Genomic DNA, 22,232 nt, shown 5'->3' with positions numbered 1-22,232 from the left:
GGAAATAACCCTATTTGGGTTAAACTCGGTAATCCTGGTTGAAATTCCTGGTTATTTCATGTTTTTAAACCAGGAATACTTGTAACCCGTTTCCTGGTTAATTTGTTTTAACCAGGAGACTTTAAAGGAAGAATACCTTCATCAAAAACAAAAAAAAATGGCGTCGCATTTTTGGCGATTTTTGTTTTTTCAACTGGCTGTAGTATGTCTGTTTTGGCACGAACAAGATAAAAAGACAATCGGAGTCGTATAAAGCGAAGCGAACGATACTACTTTGTTTGGGTAAGAGATTTTTATGGTCAATAATGACGTTGTTTGTCCGATAAATGAAGTGAGTGGAGTGCAGGTTTTAATACACTCAGGGTGAAGTGGCGAAGCTATAGCCCGACAATTTTGCCACGCTATGCATATGAGAAAATTTGTGTTCATATAAATGTCAGACAATTTACCTTGATAACAGAGTATTGGTGCTTACTGGTCCTTCTTATTTTAGTCTGACCATATAATTTGAATGTTACATCGTATGTAAATTATTCAACATAACTGCATGGGTAAATACATTGTTATTATTTGATTCAACCTGTTAGGTTTTACATACATAATAAAAAAAATAAAATTATGATTATGATCATCCCCTTCATTCTGTTTTGTAGACATTCCAATTAGGAAATCTTGTGTTCTAGTATATGCTGAGTGAGTAGTGCAGCTATAGGTTAACAATGGAACTATCACTGTCTAGCAAAGCCCTTAACACAGGTTGACGGTGTGAGATAAGATTCATACTTTGCATCAATTGTAGACGAGAACTTGCCTTTTTATATTTACTAAGCATTAATTACAACAATTAAGAAATATTTCCCGCCTTGAAATAGATTTCCTAACTGCTCCTGTTCCTTGTTATTTTTCACAGTCACTAAATGATTTGAATAAAAGACCTCTTACCCAGTTTAAAGAGTGCTGAATTTTCTGTATTTTAAAATTTACATGCCCCCCTTTGTCATCCCCCCCTATATGGTCTTGCCTTAGACTTGTGGAAATGACTCTTCCCATAACAATAGGCAGGGCTTAGCTGGGCTGCTTCATAGGGGCAGGGGAAGGGGAGTATAGTCATATTCATGTTTATCTACCACAGGAACAATAGCCTACAAAATAAATCAGTCTCCATAAGATGAATGTTTGAATTAATATACACATGTACCCCAATAAAGCTTCTAGCTACAGCCCAGACAATTTGTAGGTTACTTGATTTAAAATGGCTGAAATTTAGCATGTTTCTTATTTTCTGAGCATAAACTCTAACTTATGTTCATTTAGAACAAAAGCAAAATCAAAATAGTGTTAAATATTCTGACTGTTATTGATATTTCAAGACATTGAGTACTTTAAAATGCAAACAAAGCATTTATTTAAGTTAGGGACTGTACCATACCTTTAAAATATCCCTAAAAATTATAAAGCCCCACCCCTTAATTCTTCCCATTTGGATATATCCAGACCTTCTAAATGTAAACAAAAAATTAACTGATTAACACTACTTTGGTTCACTATAGATTTAAATGAATATGAGTTAGCGTTTATGTTCATAAAAATTAGAAGCATACTAAATTTCAGCAATTTTAAAATGAGTAGCCTACCCATTGTTATGAGTGGAACCGATGCACAGAACTTTTATATATCCCTCTAAAGCCGGGCCGCACACGACACAATTTTCGTCGTACGATTTTAGTCAGTCGACTAAATCCTTGCATGTGCGATGTCGTTTTTTATCGATTTTTAATATCTGGCGATTAAAATCATACCTTTACATTCGATATAATATCGAGCGTTCTTTACGTATACTAGTACACATATATAGTATTTTAGGTTCATTTTGTTTGACTGTGCCAAACCAAATTAAAACAGATTAAATGACGTAATGGGTAAATGCCGTAGTGGAGGAAATTTTCTTCGGGTATACGTTCCTACCCCGTAAGTACAAGCCAATGAAAACCGAGGAGTTTATACGAATAAGCTCCCAACCTGACTTTTCGCGCTCTTTTGTGTTTTTTTTTCATTTAAGTTTTTCGTTCAAACGAACTATCGAAGTATTCCGCAAAAAATACGCCATAAAAATAGTTATATGGATAGATTTGTATCGGAGAAACTCAAGGAATGGAACCTTCTTTGCTTGCAAGAAATATTTGAAGGTAGGATCAATACAAACTTGCGGTTTTTGCATTTATTTTCCACTTGTAAATATGTTTTCAGACAGAAGACATGACTATATATGTGGCTTTTAACATTTGAAATATTCGAAAAATTGTTGAAAATATTTGATAGTTGTGTATAATTAATGCTCCACGCCTCTACCAAGGCACTTTTCAAGACAGACGACAACTTATGGTTGCATTTTAAAGATATTTGAAGGCCATTTTAATACGCCACGCACTTACTGCAAGATTTGCTTCGCACTTTTTACTCTCTTCTTTGACTATACATGTATTTGTATTTGACAAAAAAAGGAAGCTTGTTGCTTTTGAATTGTTATTACTATATTTTTGCTGAATATTTAAAACAATGTTGTTTTTATGCAATGTCAATGCTCTGTCAATGCTTGAATATGAAAATATTTTTTTTATTTGACATTATGATTTTAAATATCTGTGAATCAACTGCAAATATTCTTTCAATAGATTGAGCCCAATATTTTCTAAAGTGCTTTAATTCTAGGTTCTTTCTTAAGTTGGGGGCCCTTCAGGTTCGGGGCCTGGACAAAATGCTCCCCTCTCCGTGGCCGTATGGTGTTGGCAGGCACTGTACAATATTAGAAAAGATTACAAAAATAATAATAGGAGGAAATTGCACACTTCTATTATATATGCATGAAAAATACCAATAATTTTGCACTTCTCATTTAATGAAGTTATTTTCCATTATTATAGAGATATGATTGACAAAGAAGCTTTGGAACTCTTAGATGAAGCATCTGTAAAGGAAATGGTTGTAGCTATTGGGCCTAGACAAAAGCTGCTAAAATGTTGGTGAAAGAAAAGGTATACAATAAAGCATTGTTTTCTTGTCGATGAACAATGGGCTACATTTGCTCTAGGTGTGATAAAGTAGTGCATGGAGATGGAAATCGTCTTATTTGGCATATCAGGAATCGACATGCTTTAATGTCAGGCCGTATGTTCACCTGCCCAATTACGTGTGGGCAAGATGGATGCATGCAAACATTTCGGTTTTCTGTTGCTTTAAAACGTCACATCGAAAATAAACACAAAAATATCGATCCTAATTGTGATGATCGCGAGAACAATGGCGATTATGAAAACAATGATGATAGTGATGAAAATCCTCCCAATAATGGGCCCTTTGATGACATTCCTCCTCTCAATATTGATAACATGAGATCTCAGATTCTTAGTCGAGTCGAAGTCACTGAACTGGCGGCATCTACAATTGCTAAGTTGAAGTCGTCAAGCAGTGTTGTCCAATCAACAGTAGATAATGTTGTTAGTGAGAGCTCAGACATGTTTTCGCAGATGATCGAGTCATTAAAGAACAAAACTGAACAACTATTAGATAATAAAGGTATAGCTAATGAAGATCCCGAAAGACAAGATCTTATACAAATGTTCCACGATTTCCAACATCCTTTTGAACAGTTAGGTACTGTCTATCAACAGCAGAAGTATTTTAGTCAGACCGGTCATTTTATAAAACCCCAAGAGGTACCTTTTGCCATTGCTTATTATCCACGCAGCAACCCAAACACTGGCCATGTTGATCAAGTGGCAAGACACGTCACATTTCAGTACATTCCTCTCAAGAAACTTCTCAAGAACATTTTGGAAAGTAAAGGGTTCATGAGAGCTGAGTAGGTAGCCCCCCCCATCCAGCGAGGAAAACACGCAACGCGTGGACCCCACGCGGGATGTCGGAAACTGTCGGATTTTCCCGAAGAGGTGCGTGGTCTCCACGCGCGAGTAGAATAGTGCGCGAGGGGCGGGGTAAACAATAAAGCGTAAATACGCATAATAGCGTAAATACGCATATTAGCATAAATACGCAGGATATGTTTGACAGCAGTTTGCTCAAATTACACAAATGCCGGGTTATTTATCACACAGTAAGAATTTGCGAAGAGTATATTTTATTTTACTACTGAGAATTACACATTTGTATGTTCATTTTAAGAGTTCATTTCTTAAATATTCTTTGTATGCTTTGTGATGATTGTTCTCATCACTTGTGAACTGTTCTCCTGTTGTTTTAACCGTGTACTTAAAGATAGGCGGGTTACAAAAAAAAGGCAACGACACCTGACTCTAGTGGATCAGTTTGGTATGAATCTCCTTTCCAATAAGACAGCTGGTTCAATGCACTTTGAACTTTAGGATCTTTTACGTTCATTAAGGACTCGATCAGTATAAAATCTGGATCTTTCGTAAGTTGTTTCCAGTGCTGAGATACATCATCATACCACTTAAGGTCTAAGACTCTTGTTACTTCAACAAACTCACTCCATATCATGCATGTATTGTTAACTTGCTCTATGGCTTCGAAACCATACAACTGCCATGTCTCGTACTCATCTAACATTAAACAGTCTTGATCTCTTACTTTACAACCACAGCAAAGTTTACTGCGCATTCTTTGAACCTCGCGTTCTACAGCATTGGCATACATTACTTCTAGCAAATGGAATACCTTGTTCGAACTTTCCATCGTCAAAGTTTGTGTTCAACTGAATTCAAAGTTTTCTCACAACACAATCTGACTAAGATATGCAAGGTCAGACGTCTGAGGAGACATCTAAGATTGTCATCCGATGATCTTATTGGTTTTCAGTGTTGTCTTAGAGTATAAATTTGGGGCATAAACGCTGGATATCATCATTGCATGTTTACGAGTTTCACTTGGAAGAGCTTGTGTGATATATTTTAAGTCAAGATTAAGCGATGAGGTGCTTACACGGGGAGCCTGCTTCTACTGCGACAACGAAGAACGGTTCGTTTTGGTTCTGTGGTCAAAGTCCTAGTTGTAATTTCTTTTGCACGGAAGACGATGGATATCTATTTGAGAAAGCCATTGCTGCTTGGAGAGTTACGAATCAATCACAGCCGCAATGTGACACACATAAAAAACCCACAAAAATGCGTGTGGTTAAAGATTTAATGAAAGGAAGTTTTGGAAGACCGTTTTTTGTATGCTCTGACAAGAAGGATCCATGTTCCTTTTGGACGTGGGGTGATGTGAAGCCAACAACGAAACCGTCCTGTCATCATGGGCTATCGTGTACATTACAAAAGGTGAAGAAAGAAGGCATCAATAAAGATCGTATGTTCTTTTGCTGCCCCAATGGGAGAAGGACTCGTGTCGATTTTTTGAATGGGTACCCGAAGAACAAATCGTGTTGAAGAACCGTTCATACCATTATATTACCGAGATCTTTATCCTCAGTAGAACTGAAACGTTATATAAAACTTTATAGAGACTTTATTTTTGTTGACATAAATATAATGTTTTACACCCATCTGTATCATTTGTGATTTCGCGCTGCTAATAATGGAGGTCATCTTAGACGAGCTCAAAAGAATAACGTCGACATTAATATGAAAACGTTAACTCATCATATCAATTATTTACTTGTGCAACACAAGTCTACATACCAATCGGCGGTTTTAAATTCTTCTGATTTGGTAGTTATTTTTTATGAAATCAATGTGAGAACTTTGGTCGCGCAATGGCCTACTTAGCATTGGTTTCCTTGATGAAAAACTCCGAGGAGGTCACGCGTGGAGCCGTAAGGCTCGTTGCTACACGACTTCAGAGCCTCGATTTTGAGGAGTTTAAGGTCAAACAGAGCCTTTTCGACCGAATGATTTCTTTTATCAAACACATTTTCTCTCTATAAAACACATGGACATGTATCATGAAATTCATTGTGTGTGTATCCGCGATGGATGTGCGATTTAAAACGCCTGCAAACTTTTATGTTTGTGGACAAAGCCAAAGTGGGAAATCTTATTTGGTTCGAAACATGTTGCATAACTTAGAAGAACTTTTCAATCCAGTTCCAACCAATATAATATACTGCTACGGTATATATCAGCAAGAATTTGAACAGCTGTTGCAAAAGTTTCCTAATCTTACACTAGTAGAGGGGTTTCCGGACAATTTATACGATTTGGTGAAAGGACACGATAACTCTCTTGTCGTACTAGATGATTTGATGTCTCAATGTTCCAACGATCAACGGGTAGCAGATTTATTTACGCGTGGCTCTCATCATCGAGGTATATCCGTTCTCTATCTTACGCAGAACTTGTTCCCACCAGGAAAGTTATCACGGACGATAAGTTTGAATTCCCACTACATGCTAATATTCCGAAACCCACGTGACTCGCTCGGTATTGCAACACTAGCAAAACAGATGTTTCCCAATAACATGAATTATCTTTTGGAGGCATTCCATGATGCTACAAATAAGCCTTATGGTTATCTAATGGTTGATTGTCATCAGTTGACGCCGGAGAATATGCGTCTCAGAACATCTATTCTTCCTGGAGAAAGACAAGTCGTCTACGTGAAACGTACTTAAGTTACGCGCGTTGACCAACGGCTATCAGTATAAACATGTCGAAGCGCATGAAAGAAAGTCTTCCGTATCTTCAAGTTATGGTAAAGTCTAAACCTAAGTTGCGTAAACTGCTTATCGAACATTGTCCTGCAGATGTCATCACAGCTATTTGCGAATGCTCTTTGAATCTACTTAAAGGTATTATTCCACTAACACCAATTCAAAAGCGACGTTTAGTGCGCTACAGGACACATCTCCGTGCGTTGGCAAATAAGAAAGTGTCAAGAAAACGAAAGAAGCAATATATTAATCAAAAAGGTGGGAATTTACTTACAGCTCTTTTGCCACCGGTCCTAAGTGTCCTCGGAAGTTTGTTAGCAAAATGAAGCATGCAAAACGAATGATACTGGTCCCCGAGGACGTGTTTGCTAGATACGAACAAAAGCAAAAAATTGAAACGTCGCCAATTGTAAGAAACATGATTAAGACAGATGGAGAAATGTCAGATATTCTTCAACGCTCTGATATTGATGATGCGCAAAAACAGAAACTATACTATGCCAATCTGGAACGTTTTATGAATCTCAGGCAACAAAAGGATGAGGAGGTCCCAACTGTTAGGCTGGCTACGGAGAAAAATACAGAAAAAGACGACGGGGCAAACGAAATTAACCCCCTGCCCGATTCCGTGATTGTAGATAATATACCCAAAACAATGCGTTTAAGAGCGACAGCATTGTTGAACCGTTTGAAAACGAGACCTGACGTTATTTCTTGGGATAAGACTGGAGAAGTTACCTTGGACGGTAAAAAGGTTCCACGTTCAAACATTTCTGATTTGATCAGCGACGCTATGAGAAGAAGAAAGAATTTTAATCCTAAAGGATCGAAAGAATTTTTTACTGTTTTGTCCAAGATGAACATACCTACAGACATTGTGAGAAATGAGGAAAGGTTAAAACAAATGGATACTCTGTCTGCAGGAGGAGAATCCGTTGTCAGTACACCCAAACGATCAAGCCCATCATCAGCTTATTTTGAAAGACTGTTGAAGAGACATGATACACAGGAGAAAACTCCAAAACAATGGATTAAATATTGAATTTTGTAACTGCATGTTCTAATGAATAAATAAATGGTTATTTTCCAACCCGTTTTAGTTGCTTTTTTTCTCCACACACACACACACGTTGATTTCTTTTTGACAACATTTATTTAAACAACTTTTTACTTTGTTGTTCTACAGCATTTGATTCTTTCAACATTACTTTAAAATTATTTTTAACAAAATGAGATACTTTTTCATCATTTAACAATGTATTTTTACTAAATAACTGAACAATCTTATTCATGCTATGTCCACGTGCCCTATGACTAGATAAATATGCAATATTGGCCACAAACATCCGACCAATTGCTTTGCAGTTTGCGATTGTTAAATTCATAAGAATATCCCTTGAAAATGTTCCCAAATGAGTAGAATTCCGGCGGCTGCCCATAACTGTCAAAAAATTCTCCGTTATGTTCTGATGGAAAGTAAAAGGCCACCCAATGCGTTCCAGGTTCAGTGCTTGGATCTGTGTTTGCAACAAAACCGCAAGGATAATTTTCAATTTTTTCAGGTAATTTGTCACTTGGAAACACACCGCAAAATTTTTTACTTGTCAAAGAGTCTTGTTCCAATGCGCGGCTATCTGTCCGGTATTCATCTAGCCGGTATAGTCATATATGACGTTTCTCTCACCATCAATCTGTATCAGGTTTTCGAATTCTGCATAACAGACAAGACTCACAGCTGCTGCCGGCGCACGAGAGAACTTGACGTCAACTGCGAAATTTCCTTTCTGAACAGCATTAAAGTGCGTTGAACTACCACACATGTCTGGCGTCAGATCCAATGCAAAAAGCACGTTTCCTCCTATGTATTCATCGCGTGAGATATCATTTCCAGTGTTGTAGTTCATCTTTCCCGTACCAGAGAACATTGTGTAAAATGCTTCAATATATCTAGGATTTGCACCGGCAAAGGAAAGTTGCATACCTTTCAAGGGTACTTCTTCGCCATTCACAGACGCTCCAATAAACGACATGTTGAAATGTTGAAAGTTGAATGGATTTTGTTTGTACGCGCCATTGAATCCCGCACTTTCGACCAAGCCACAAACAAATGATTTCGGGACAAGTCCGTTGAAAATGTTATCTTTTCTTAGGGAGGGATTTCCAGCTGGAATAATGAAACTTTTACATTCAACACGACGGATAGGATAGATAGCAGGACCTTTTTTCAATGCAATCTCATGGGCCATGGAAACGGTTGGGCTAATTTTCACCTTACGTATTTTGAGATAAACATCCACAATTTTACTCTGTAATCCGCATCATCTTCAGAAGCCATCAAACAAAACTCGTTAATATTGCGATTCAGAATAACTTTTAGGTCTACAAAGCTTAACAGGAGACGTTCTGAAAAGAACACATCACTAAATATAGGTCCAGCCATTTCAATCGTTTTACTCTGGCTGCTGAATTCATATCTCTTTTTAAGACCATAGTTGGTGTTAGCAGCAACCGCTATTGCAGGATTGGACACATCAAATTTTCCTGCTGTATCTTTATAAAACAAAGCCGCGGTGAGTTGGGATTGCTTAGCACCAATCCCGAAATTAAGCAGCGTCTCCAAATACGCACGGTATGCATACGTTCCAGTAGCTTGTGTCACTTGCTTTTCTTTCAAAAAGACGTCAACTTGTTTGAAAAGGCTGTGCAGAAAATTGTTTACAACTCCGACTCTTTCGTCTGCGTCAAGATCTTGCCCATTAGCCTTTGTCACTTTTGCTCTCACTACAAGAATCGTTTTCGACAAGTCAACGTAATCATCAGTTCCTGGACACAGAAATGTGATTGGACCACCGTCTTCTACACTGGATACCGGTTGATGATCGATCCAATGTCCTTTTTCCAATCCAACTTGTGTTGATGGTATTCCAAATAAATCAAGTTCACTTTTCATTCCTTCAGGAGATTTTGAATGCACAAAATTCATGTTTAACCAAATATATCTTCTGCACGAGTTGTTCTCCGCTTCTTGGTCTGTCTGCTTCTGGCTGTGGATGTTGATGCTTTTCTCTTTTTAGTCGTTTTGCGTCTCTTGGGACGACTTTTCCTGTTAATTGATGCGTTTCTCTTTGTTTTCCGTTTTCCACTTCCTGTTTGAGCGTACGTCTTTATTCGATTAACGGCTTTTCCCTTTGCGATGTTTACGGCTTCACGCCCTCGACTTTTTATCGCTGTCTTCAGATTTTTTCCCGAGGCAACATCTCCTAATAGATTAGCTCCAGTATTCAGGGCAATGTTACCAAGAGCTTTTGCTCCACTTTTTACAATTGGCATGACTGCCCTGGCAACACTTTTAAACAGACCACCTAGTCCAAAACCCATTTGTCCATGACCCATTTGCCATGGTCTGCCTCTGAAAACAGACATACCACGCCCTTGTTGTGATCAAGATAGTAACGAATGTACGGGTTACTCATTTTTAGAAATAACTGTGCTGTCTGAGATGTAGTGTTATCACCACCTTCCCGCGTTCAAATGGCACGGGATCGCCTGTGTCGTTCCTTAAAAGAATCTCCACGTCCTCAAATGATTTAGTTTGGACTGGCACATATTGTATGTTTGTGAACGTCTTGGTAATGATGTCCCCAGACTTTCCCTCGACCGGAATGCTTCGGAGTAACTTTGCGTTTGTATCACCGACAATCTGAGGTTGAACAACGTCACAATAAATGTATATTGTTGACATATCAAACAAGTCTGCAACATAAGGACTAGTGGTCGTTTTTGTTAATTTTACTTCCTTTCCCCCAAATCCTAAGATAATAGACATTCTTCCTGCCAAAACCAACCGATAGCCACTTTTTAGGTGAACTGTCACTTTTCCGGTTACGGCATTGAACGTTAAATTGATGTTATCGTTACGGGTCTCTTTTTTCAGAATCTTGTTGGTGGCTTTGAGAAGGTCTTGCATTGTTTTGTAGTAACCATATTCTACAGATGCCGCCAAATAAAATCCTTTGCCGTCATCCCAATATATATTATTATCATGTTTCTCTAGAGTATACCATGTGTTTGGATAAGAAACGGAGTACAAACCAACTTCCCAATCACCATTCAAATCAACAGGTTGTGGTAATTTAACACGGTAACTGGTAGTTTTGTTATCGGGAAAGATATTTAAGGATGCATTGCTGGGAAGCGTAAGATAAAAATGTGCTCTGCTCATCGTGAAATACAGATGAATATAACAACGAAAGTACACGTTTAAAGGTTTTTATTTATTTCTGAAGCGGGTACCCATGAATTAAACTTGTTCGGGTACCCTAACCATTTTACAAAGTATTGTATATTATCACCCCTCCCACGTTTCTTAAGAATCTTTTCGACTTCGTACACGTCGTCACGTTTGACGACCTTTTGCAATTCCTTATCATAGAACGTTCCATCGAGTTCCTCATCGTCATAATCTTTTAGCTTATATACCGGAGGATCGCGAGGAATTTGCTTACTTATAGTAAATATTTCTTTGGAAAAATTTGGCAAGTAACCTTTCTCAAACTTTCGTTTTAATTTGCTAATTCTAACTTGATCACCAATGTTAAATTTGTACTTTACATTTTTTCCAACATTATGATCGTCATACAAAGTATGCCATACTTTCTTTTCGTTTTCAATGCTAACATCCGCAGGCTTCATCTTAATGCTACGATGAACACTATGATTGTAAGAATAAACTAAATCTGGCAACATGTCAATGTATCTCATGGTTTTCTTTGCTGTAAAATACCGCCACATTTTTGTTTTCAAAGTACGAATCAAGCGTTCTACGATTGATGCTTTGGTCTCGTTATACGTATTGTACAACTGGATATCTTCTTCTTTCATCAAGCCTCGAAAATGTCTGTTTAAAAACTCCGTTCCTTGGTCAGTCATAATTTTTTCAGGTTTACGTCCAGAGGAGAGAATAGTTTTGAAAGCTTCGACCAGGGAAGGTCCTGTTTTATTTTTCAACGGAATCACCCAGGCGTATTTGGAGAGGACATCAATACATACGAGAAGATATCGATATCCATCATTAAATTTCTGCAGGGATTGTAAATCTGCCAAATCCATCTGCCAAGACTGATCAATATTACCCGTAATTACGCGACCTCGTTTAAAATTACGACGAACGGGTTTATGTAAAGTGTATGTGTCCTGTTCCATTAACCATTGCTTGATTTTCTTACGGCTTATTCTAAATTCTCCTTCCTTTTTAACGTCTTTATATAAACGATCCACTCCACCAAACCCTCCAGATCGTTTAGGATCATAATAAACGCTAGATAAGTATTCGTTCATGTTCAGGCGTGAAATGAGGGTTTGACTTTTACTCTTCGGCGTTTTCAATACTTTCATGCGTCTCACTGTGCAATTGAACAATGTCTTGTTCCGCGTTGTCAACCGGCTTGTAGTTTTTAATGGTTTTACTGTTATAACCCACTTGCAAATGCCCCTCAAGATTAAGATCGTTGCGACCGAAACTTATGCCCAATCTAAACATCTTTTGTCTGTTGTGATCTTTGTTGATCTTAGGACTTTTTCGAAAGGAATTACCCATGTTTACACTACGGCTCTTGCTGAGGCACTGAATATGTCGACGTTGTACTCGTTGTATAAAACATTTGCAACATTAAAAAACCATCAAACCTGTCTGGAGAGCCGTGAAAGAAAGATGTCTCCATACAAACCTCTGGACATTGACAACAAAACGTTTATGTTAGGTCATCGTCGGAGACGTATCGAAAACAAATTGCTAAAGTGTTACGCTAAAGAGATATCAATGATGATATCTCAACTAGTGGTTGTAAATTGTGATGGATGTGTTATGGAAAATTTATCTCAGAAAAATCATCAATGTATCACTATGGAAAAGGACGAACAGTTATGCATGTATTTTGACGAGGCGTTGTCAAGAATCTCAGAGACAAAGGTCACGGAGGCTTTTATCGAAACCCTAACGGACATTAAACCCTGTGTAGACAGTCCGGAGCTGCTCAAATATACGCGTGGTAATTGGAGAAGTAATTTTTGTGCAGATCGAAGACGGATGCTAAAAGAAGAGACTTTTAGGTTTTTGTAATAAGCGCTGTGATCGCGAAAATCATATGTATAAAATGACATAATTTTAAACTGTATCCTCAGTTTGCAATATGCCAGCCAAGTGTGCACACAAAACGATGTCTCCTAAAGCATCTTCAAAGAAAGAGGTTTTATGCTCGAAATCAACTGGGGTAAATGATCTACGTAAAAGGGTTATTAAAAAGAAGAAAAATGTTAAAGACGAGAGAAAAGCCAAACTGCACAAGATCAGGAAACTCAAGCTCAAGCGAAGGACTAATCATACTACGATACACAAACGAATTAAAATGGTGGTTATCCGAAAAGCAGGGGACACGTTTAAGTGTAAAATAATCGAGAAAAAAATACTCTCATGATAAGACAGTAAATCTGCCAGAAAAGCCTTTATGCCTCAGCATTAATTTAAACGCCGAAATAAAACCAACTTACTGAACAAGATATTGGGAATCAAGCAAACAGCGAAGCCTTCTATGATAATCAAACGATCCAAAGCTGTGATGAAGACAGTGGGAAAGATATGTAAAAGAATCGAGAAAGAACTGTTCATACTAGGATTGGGAGAAGCTGTATCTCCTATTTTGGCCTTTTTGGCCTGACTTTGGCCCGATTGGCCTGACTTTGGCCCGATTGGCCTGTACTATGGCCCGATTGGCCCTAATAAAAGTCAGTAATCAGAGGAAACAGCTCATTTGCACCCTGTTCTTCAAACCGTAGACATGGCGAAGCGCGTTTGTCGTGATTGTACCGTTCCCAATTGTGGTGCAAAATACCTTGTAAGATTGGCAAATCATCTTGCGGATGTGCATCTGCTCGATATTGACCAAAGAAAGAAGTACCTACAAGAAGCCAAACTACAGCCGAAAGGGAAATGTGTTGTGTACAACAGAACAAATGAGAACACTCTTGATGATGAGAACAGACATGAGAACAAACGACAGCAAGACGTGGTGTATGAATTATTAAGCACCAAAGAGATAAGCAAGGAAAACAGCAAGCCCAGAGTTCTAAATACGAAAAACGTCAGTGTTGAACATACAAAAGACAATCCAAACAATATCCCAGCGAAATGGTTGCATTTTTAGACTAAACAGACGGGGTAGAATCTGGATCATTATACCACAAACTGAAGACTGAGAATGATCAAAGGATTCCTTTCAAATATTTATTAACTTTGAGAACAATTTATTAACTTTCAGAACAATTTATAACTTTAGCACGTAACTTAAGAGGAGAGTTTGTTTCTATGTAAACCCCACATTCAACACCAAACTTTCAAAAAACACCTTAATGCATTCACGCATGCGTACAATATTAAGATTTTATAAGGTTTGAGCATTTTCCAAACATGAAAAAAAAACACCTCCTGTTAATATATATAAACATGTAACTTCAACTTTATAAACACGTAACATTGTAACATAACTTTGTATTTCATGCAATTGCAATAATTTATAACTTTAAAACGTAACTTATGTATTGTTCAACAACAATAAAACTTGATATTCCACTCGTCTGTGCTTATGATTTGGTAATGCCCATAAGCAAGAGTGTTCACTCCATCCTTTAGAATATAGCGTTTGTCGTCATAAGGGCTTAGACCAATTTTGTTCAATTTAATAGAACTTTGCATCAATGGAAGAGAAATAGGTGTCTGAAGCCGAAAAAGACCAGAAGGCGTGCAAGTTCGTGCAAAAGAAAATTCATAAACTGCCGTTTGGGGTACCGCGGGGTGTCAAGACATTCGATATCTCGCAATTAGAAGCAATCGTGGAGAACTTCTACAGAAGAATAAGAAAAAATCCAAACTCCGCGATTGCCTACAAAGGCGGGATAATTGAAAGGGATCTCTTAACAAAACTAAGAATCCCTTCAATTAATTTGGAATGCCTTGGTTGTCCCAAGGCAGATAAATTATTCGATCAGCTTGGTTGGTTGGAGACCTGCGGGAACCATTTGGATGCCTGGGCGTATCAGCACTGCGCAAAAGTTGAGGTTGAGGCCTTCGCGATGTGGTTGGAGAAGACGTAACGCAAGAAAATAAGAAAAACGGTTTGTAAACGAAATTTCGATTCTATTGAGAACCTTATTTTAATCATAAAAACAATATTTTCTTCATCACTGAACTAAATCGTTACTCTTCCTCATACGTATTTCTAGTGTATCGTTTGTTTTACCATATGGATACCTATCTTAGATGAAAGTCAAGCGGTTTATTCGAATGATTTGGCGTGCGTCTCAGTGATATTAAACCCCGTGTTAGTGCGAATGAAATGCACAAGTACACACGCATCGATTGAAAGAACCACGCTCCGTACCGATCATAGACAAGAATTGAAGCGAAGAGTGTCTTATTTGCTGTAAAAATGAAAGTAGCTGACTTAATCTTTTATTGTGGAGAAGATGCTGTGCACCCAATTATCTACATGCTCTTATCCAGCTTTGAAAACAAAATCTTATCCACGCTGGTTGAAGACGAAAACGAATGGAAGATTGTTTTTGATGAAAGACAAACATTTACAAATAAAGAGTTTGTTCGAAAGTTATGGTGTGCATGCGTAGATCACGGATACGTTGAACTCAAATATTGGATTTTTAAGCATTATGTCGATAAAGTAGACATTCATGTACTAGGTGACTAAATGATGAGAACAATCATCACAAAACATACAATGAATATTTAAGAAATGAATTCTTAAAATGAACATACAAATGTGTAATTCTCAGTAGTAAAATAAAATATACTCTTCGCAAATTCTTACTGCGTGATAAGTAAACCGGCATTTGTGTAATTTGAGTAAGATGCTGTCAAACAAACGTATCCTGTGTATTTACGCTATTATGCGTATTTACGCTATTATGCGTATTTACGCTTTATTGTTTACCCCGCCCCTCGCGCACTATTCTACTCGCGCGTGGAGACCACGCACCTCTTCGGGAAAATCCGACAGTTTCCGACATCCCGCGTGGGGTCCACGCGTTGCGTGTTTTCCTCGCTGGATGGGGGGGGCTACCTACTGAGCTGTCTTCGAATACCAACCAAGTGATGACGGAGTTATGCGAGACTTCCATGACGGAGAATTTTGTCGCGGCCATGTCTTTTTTTCGAATTCGAGAAACATTGCCTTGCTTTTATATGTGGACGACTGCGAAATTGCAAACCCACTCGGATCAAAAGCAGGTATACACAAGATAGGTGTTGTATACTGTACAATCCTCAATTTACCACCAAAATTTCGATCCTCTTTATGTAATTGCTACTTAGTTGGACTGTATAATTCAGGCGATGTTAAAACCTACGGCTTTGACCCTATTTTGCAACCTCTGGTGGAAGATATTAAAGAACTAGAAACGGACGGTCTTCAAATAGATACAGATGTGTTCCAAGGCAGGATTCAAATTAGTGTTGCACAGGTAACTGGTGACAACTTAGGTGTTAATGGTATATGTGGTTTTGTGGAATGCTTTCTCAGTCACCATTTTTGCAGAAACTGCAAAATGCATATCCAAGAAATGCGTAGAGCACTAACAGCGAACAATGAGCTACTTCGTAATGTCGACAACTATGGTGAAGATTTATTACGAAATGATCCCACTTCAACGGGTGTAAAAGCTGCGTGTCTTTTGAACAATGTTGAAAACTTTCATGTTACAACAAACAATGCACCTGATGTGATGCACGATTTGCTTGAGGGTGTTTGTGGACTGGAGGTTCATGTTGTTCTTGGCAATCTTATCCAAGCAGGGTTTTTTGATCTTGACACTCTAAACAGCAGAATCACCAGTTTCGATTATGCACCATGCGATTCCAAGAACAAACCATCACCCATCAGTAATAATAAGATTCAACACCCAGATGGTGCAACAGGCCAGACAGCATCGCAAATGTGGTGTCTCATTCGCTATCTCCCACTTATGATTGCAGATCTAGTTCCAGAGGGTAATGAACACTTAGAGCTCATTCTTCTCCTTCTTGAGTGTATGGACTTCATCTTCTGCCCAGAAATTACTACACAGGAGACATATTTTCTAAAACAACTTATAAAAGACCATCATGATTACTTTCTGCAGATATGTCCCAATCGCAATTTGAAGCCAAAGCACCATTTCATGACACATTATCCACAACAAATACGTCTACTTGGCCCACTAATAAACTATTGGACAATGCGATTTGAGGCCAAGCATCGGTTTTTCAAAAGACTTGGCCACATTGTTTGCAATTATCGTAATATTCTAAAAACATTGGCAGAGAGGCAGCAGATGTTTTTATGCTACAACCTGATGTGTGGAAAGGAGCTTATCGACAGGGATATTGAAATTGGGCCAGGAACCTCTACCCTAGTTGCCTCTTTGGAAAAAGCAGAGTTTTTGAGCACTGCCCTTCATGTAAATCTCTTCAGTGAGGTATATGTTGCTAAATGGTGTGTAGTCAATGGAATAAAGTACTCAAGAAAGTTGTTGGTTATCACAGGAAAATCAGAAGATGGCCTGCCCATATTTCAGGAAATTATTTTCATCATTTGTGATGGAAGTCATGTCAGACTTGTTACAGCACTCTGGGAAACCATTAAATATGAGCGACATACTCATACCTACGTTGTTACAAAATCAGCTGAACCAGTTTGGTCTATAACTCTGGTGGATAATATATATGATCGACAAGCATACCATGCATCAAAGGCTTATAAAGGAGATTGGCTCAATTATGTTACCATACGCCACAGAATACATTGATAGGTTGGGCACTTATTACCAACATATTAGGGCCTGCTTATATGGTCCTGTCTAGCCAGGACGGGATGTTTTTATCCCGCTTGTCTGCTACGTACAGCTATGATATAACAAGGTTGCTACAAGCTTGACAACACAAGATTGTAAAAATATTGTTATATTATGCATATGTACTGTGCAGTCTTGTTAGGACAGCCTTGTAACAAGTTGGATGATTAAACAAGCATGTTATTTTACAACTTGCAAACAAGTTTCCCAATACTTTTCAATAGCTTGTTTGCAGTCTTGTTTCATACAACTTACAAACAGAAGTGTAAGGCCAGCTATTCCCTGGGGCTTGGTTGTATATCTATCTATAACATGTATTTGTGTACAATTCATATTTTAGTTCCTTCCTGGGACTTCTGTGACAACAGTGAGTGCTGAGACACCTGTGGCAGTGGCAGTGAGGACTGAGATGTCCAGTACAGCAAGTTCTTCCAATAGGAATTTTGTAAGCTTAGAATTTTCACAATTATGCATTAGAGAGGTTAAGATACCGCAGTTCCAGTGTACGGGTACCCTTATTTTGTGCTATGAATATCCATCAGTGTTTCTCAATTTTTTCGAAGATTATCTTGACAATTATTTTCCAGTAGACTTGAGGCAAGCATGATTTGTATCTTGAAACGTGCAAAAAACAAGATTATTTTCCAGTAGACTTGAGGCAAGCATGATTTGTATCTTGAAACGTGCAAAAAACAAGAAATTCCAATAAACAAAATATGGCTACCCGTACCTGTATACCGAAACCGGGGTTCTTAACCTCTCTATTAATTACCATAGCCTTGATGCCCAATATGCATTCCATGTAAGTTCCATGCTGGATTTGGCAGTGTCGAAATTTTAGTGTTATAATTCGATGAGAAAAAGCAAAAGAAATTCAAATTTAGTAATATTTACATACAAACACAAATTTTTAGTATGGTCCCCTCCACCATTACAACTTCTCGATCTTGTGTCAATTCACCGGCAAGACATTCATGATTCTGCCCCCGGAATTCTCCCGGTTAAACATTGAACTTTTCTGCAGATTTCAGCTATAAATTTTACATTACAGGCTTCAGATTCATCAAAACACAAAGAAATCAATGCAAAGAAATTAAAGGCTGATTTTGTATGTTCCATATTAATAATAATCACCGACTATATACTTAATGTTATATTACATATACTTAATGTTATACGTAATATTTTAGTTTGGCATTATTATAATGCTAATTAATTAACATTAATATCAACTATATTTAGAGCATCCGATCAATTCTTGAAAATTCTGCACTTGGCGAAGAAATCCTGTTTGAATTGGATAACGGGAGACTACCCAGAAAACAGAGATTGAAGATGGTTCAGGTTCTTGTAGCCGAGATGATTGAGAGATTTGGGGACAGGTTGCAATTAATTATACTCTACATATACTGTACAACGTATTACATAATCAAAATCAAAAATACAATTTTTTGACATTAAAAGATGGCATACAGTATCTTTTGTTCATTCATAGAATTTAGAGTTCTTAAATATAGCCATTCTTTGATTATTTCAACAGGCCACGAGCAGATGTAAAAGTGTCCATGGCCAGAGCTGTAGTTGAGGAATTCCCCTTTCTTAAGGATGAAGAAGGCCAAGGATTTGTAAGCTTTAATGACAACCATAACATTGAACAACTTTTTTTTCCAATTTAATTCGCCCAAGACATTAAAATTACACAAATATAAAGAAATAAATATCGCAAGTCAACATGAATGTTGCCCATCAATATACATAATTCAAATGTTTTGCAGGAAGCTTGGTACACTCCTGGGATGGGCATTCATTCAGCTACAGGGTGGCTTGAAGAGAAATTGAGAAATGTCAGAAGACGCTCAACAGAGGGGAAAAAAGTTGGTGTGTCAACTAGTGCGCCAAGCTCTAAGCTTGTTAAAGTTGGTGCATTACCAGGTAAAAAGGCCATTGCATCCCATACTTTGTACAGTGAGCGTAATTCCCACCAGCGCAGTGACCGAATGACAGCAATTCAAAATATAAATGGTACAGCACAATGAACGTAACGTAATCTGTTTTCCCTATCTCAGAATGCATAATAAGTGATGATGAATACATGGGAATGGTAGAATGGTTAAAGCATCACATCGAACCACTCAGCAAAGTAAAGCAATACATGAAGAAAACATCAATCAGTCGTGCTGCATGGATTAAGGAAAACCCTCAACTATCAGTCTGTGATATACTGAAAGAACATCCAAGGTTGTTCGACATACCTGGTATGGTGAGTATTGTACACAGGAAAATTTAACAGGAAATTCCTATCCTAGGATGTGAACATGAAGATATTCTTTCTTCATCTATGGAGTGGCATTGCCTGGAAGGACTGTCATCACAATAAAATGGAGATAGGATGGCATAATTATACCACACCATTTAACTGTTTGTTTATTTACCTATCTAGATTGAAATAGACTTTGAAGAAATATTTGGTGAAGTTGCAGATAATCTTTTCCTAAAATGGACACCATCTTTTGCTGAAAAAGTTATTGCCTATGCTAACAGCCAAGCAAATTGGCACAGTTACCTCCATGTTGACATGCAGAAAGTCAACACTGGTAAGCTGCTGTAAAGCATGTTTTGTCTTTTCTGTCACACAGAACATTTACTGCAATTAGCAAGCAGTTTGTTCTACAATGATGAAAATAATTAATACTTTTTCTTCTAGATGAGGAAAAACAAAATGTTGCAATTGTGCTCTTACCAGCAATATTTCCTACTGGACGCAAAGGGAAAAAGAAAAGCACCATTGATGATGCTATCAAGGTTTTTGTTGATGTTCAACCAGTAAGGATGATTTTGTATCTATGAATATTTATTCTTATTTATTTTGAAGCTAATCCATGAATTTAATGGAGTACATTATACCTACACTATTTAGGCCACTCTCTATATTGGGGAATTAACATCTACATCTGCCTTAAATTAAGCATTTAGTACTCGCATACATAAATTAGTGTATAATTATCCAACTTATATTATAAATGTCAACATGATGAGTAAAATTCTCAATCTGCAGAAACCAAACTGTAGACTCAGAGGTACTGAAAACTAGTCTGATGACTGCTCTTTAACTGCTTTGATTTAATTTGGAATTTTCCCCAATATAAATAGATTGGTACCAACATGCCAAAATATCTTGAGGAAAACTCCACTGATGAGCCACAGGTTCTGGTTCATGGAAGTGTCACCAGTCCTCAACAAGTGTTTGTTGTTAGCAAAGGCAGAGCATTGGAGAGGTCAAATTTGTTGACTGCTATCGACACCTGTTTCAAGATGTTTTATATTATGGATATCGAATACCCCTGGCAATGTGGCATCACATGGGAATTTTTCCAAAAAGTAATTTTTGGTTTGGAGGACAGGTGCAAACATAAAAAAACTGCTCCGTCTGTTATCTCCATACGGGCTGCATTAAAGGCTTGATTGTTTATTGTGTCTTTCATACTTGTCATTGCTTCTATCTGTTATTGCTTCTATATATATATTTATATATACTGTACCATTGTTAATAAAATGCTTTTGTGATTTTGCAATACATTTGTACACTTGATTTTTATATTCACTATTTTATATGCGATGTTCAAAAAAATCAAACAGATATATTGTAAATAACAACACATTCCTGGTTAATGTTAACCAGGAACTGTAGTTAATATTCATCTACCAGGCTTTCCTGGTAGATTTTGTTGAGTTGTATATTGACACTTTACCTGGTTAATACTTAACCACATTTTAGGTTGAATTTAACCAGGAACTGTTGTTAATATTCTTTAACCAGGACTTCCTGGTTGATTTAACCAGACTTGGTTAGGTGGTATACTGACACTTTACCTGGTTAATATTTAACCCCATTTTGGTAAAATTTAACCAGGATGTTTTTAGAGTGTACGTACGCTGAATTTAAGAGAGGCAAATTAATATTTACCATTTCACATTTCAAAATATGGCACAAACTGTACTGAACTAAACTTGAATTTGACTTCCACTGACATGTTTAGGGTCATTCTTATTTTGATATTTGGCAGATACTAGTCGTTGCTCATTTAATGCAAATGTTGTCAATTTTCACACCAGTTGAGCAGCTTATACTCAATGTCTTTGTGTGGGACTTTGTATGTCTTTGTGTCAATATCTTTTTTTTTTAACTTTCCAATCCATTCTAATGCTAGGATAACTTTTACAGTTATCTTACTTAACTTAGACACCAGCCTTAAGTTGACAACATTTGACGTAGACATGCCATGCACGTGGACACTGGTGCGGGACTGCCCGTGCCACAAATCTTAATAAGTAGTTGTATTAGACGGTTTCCATTACTGCGTTAGCTGAATACACTACATAATGCTTTGTGAGTATTATATAATTATAACTACTCTTGAATCATTCTTGTGGTGGTGTTCACAGTATGTAGTGGGGGTCTACTTATTTATGGATATTATATATTTGTGTGTGTATTTTTGAACGTATTTCGTACGTACGGGGGTTGCACCTTGCATGGGACTTCGCTTCCCGTTTGTGCATACTCCTTTTAAGTCAGAAACTTACTCGTTATGCATAATATTAATTATATATGTAATGTACTCAATAAATATTAAAAGCAAGCGAGAAGTTGAAAAACACAGAACAGTATCATGCAAAATGGGATAACCTCTTTTCCCTGATTGTGAAACAG

General features: G+C 37.5%; 1 protein-coding gene across 1 annotated transcript; it reads left to right on the top strand.

Moving 5' to 3' along the window:
- Positions 1-3,018: 3,018 nt before the first annotated feature.
- Positions 3,019-21,401, top strand: LOC114532126. Its single transcript, XM_028553704.1, has 10 exons — positions 3,019-3,032; positions 17,862-17,966; positions 18,573-18,629; positions 18,764-18,903; positions 19,062-19,146; positions 19,297-19,453; positions 19,588-19,781; positions 19,962-20,115; positions 20,226-20,344; positions 20,672-21,401. The coding sequence occupies exons 2-10, from the start codon at positions 17,931-17,933 to the stop codon at positions 20,981-20,983; spliced, it is 1,254 nt and encodes a 417-aa protein (XP_028409505.1). The 5' UTR covers positions 3,019-3,032; positions 17,862-17,930; the 3' UTR covers positions 20,984-21,401.
- Positions 21,402-22,232: the final 831 nt, after the last annotated feature.

This window comes from Dendronephthya gigantea, unplaced genomic scaffold (assembly GCF_004324835.1).
Source record: "Dendronephthya gigantea isolate DGI-Jeju-01 unplaced genomic scaffold, DenGig_1.0 000078F, whole genome shotgun sequence".
NCBI classification, from domain to species: Eukaryota; Metazoa; Cnidaria; class Anthozoa; order Malacalcyonacea; family Nephtheidae; genus Dendronephthya; species Dendronephthya gigantea.
This window is presented reverse-complemented; position numbering and strand designations above follow the sequence as displayed.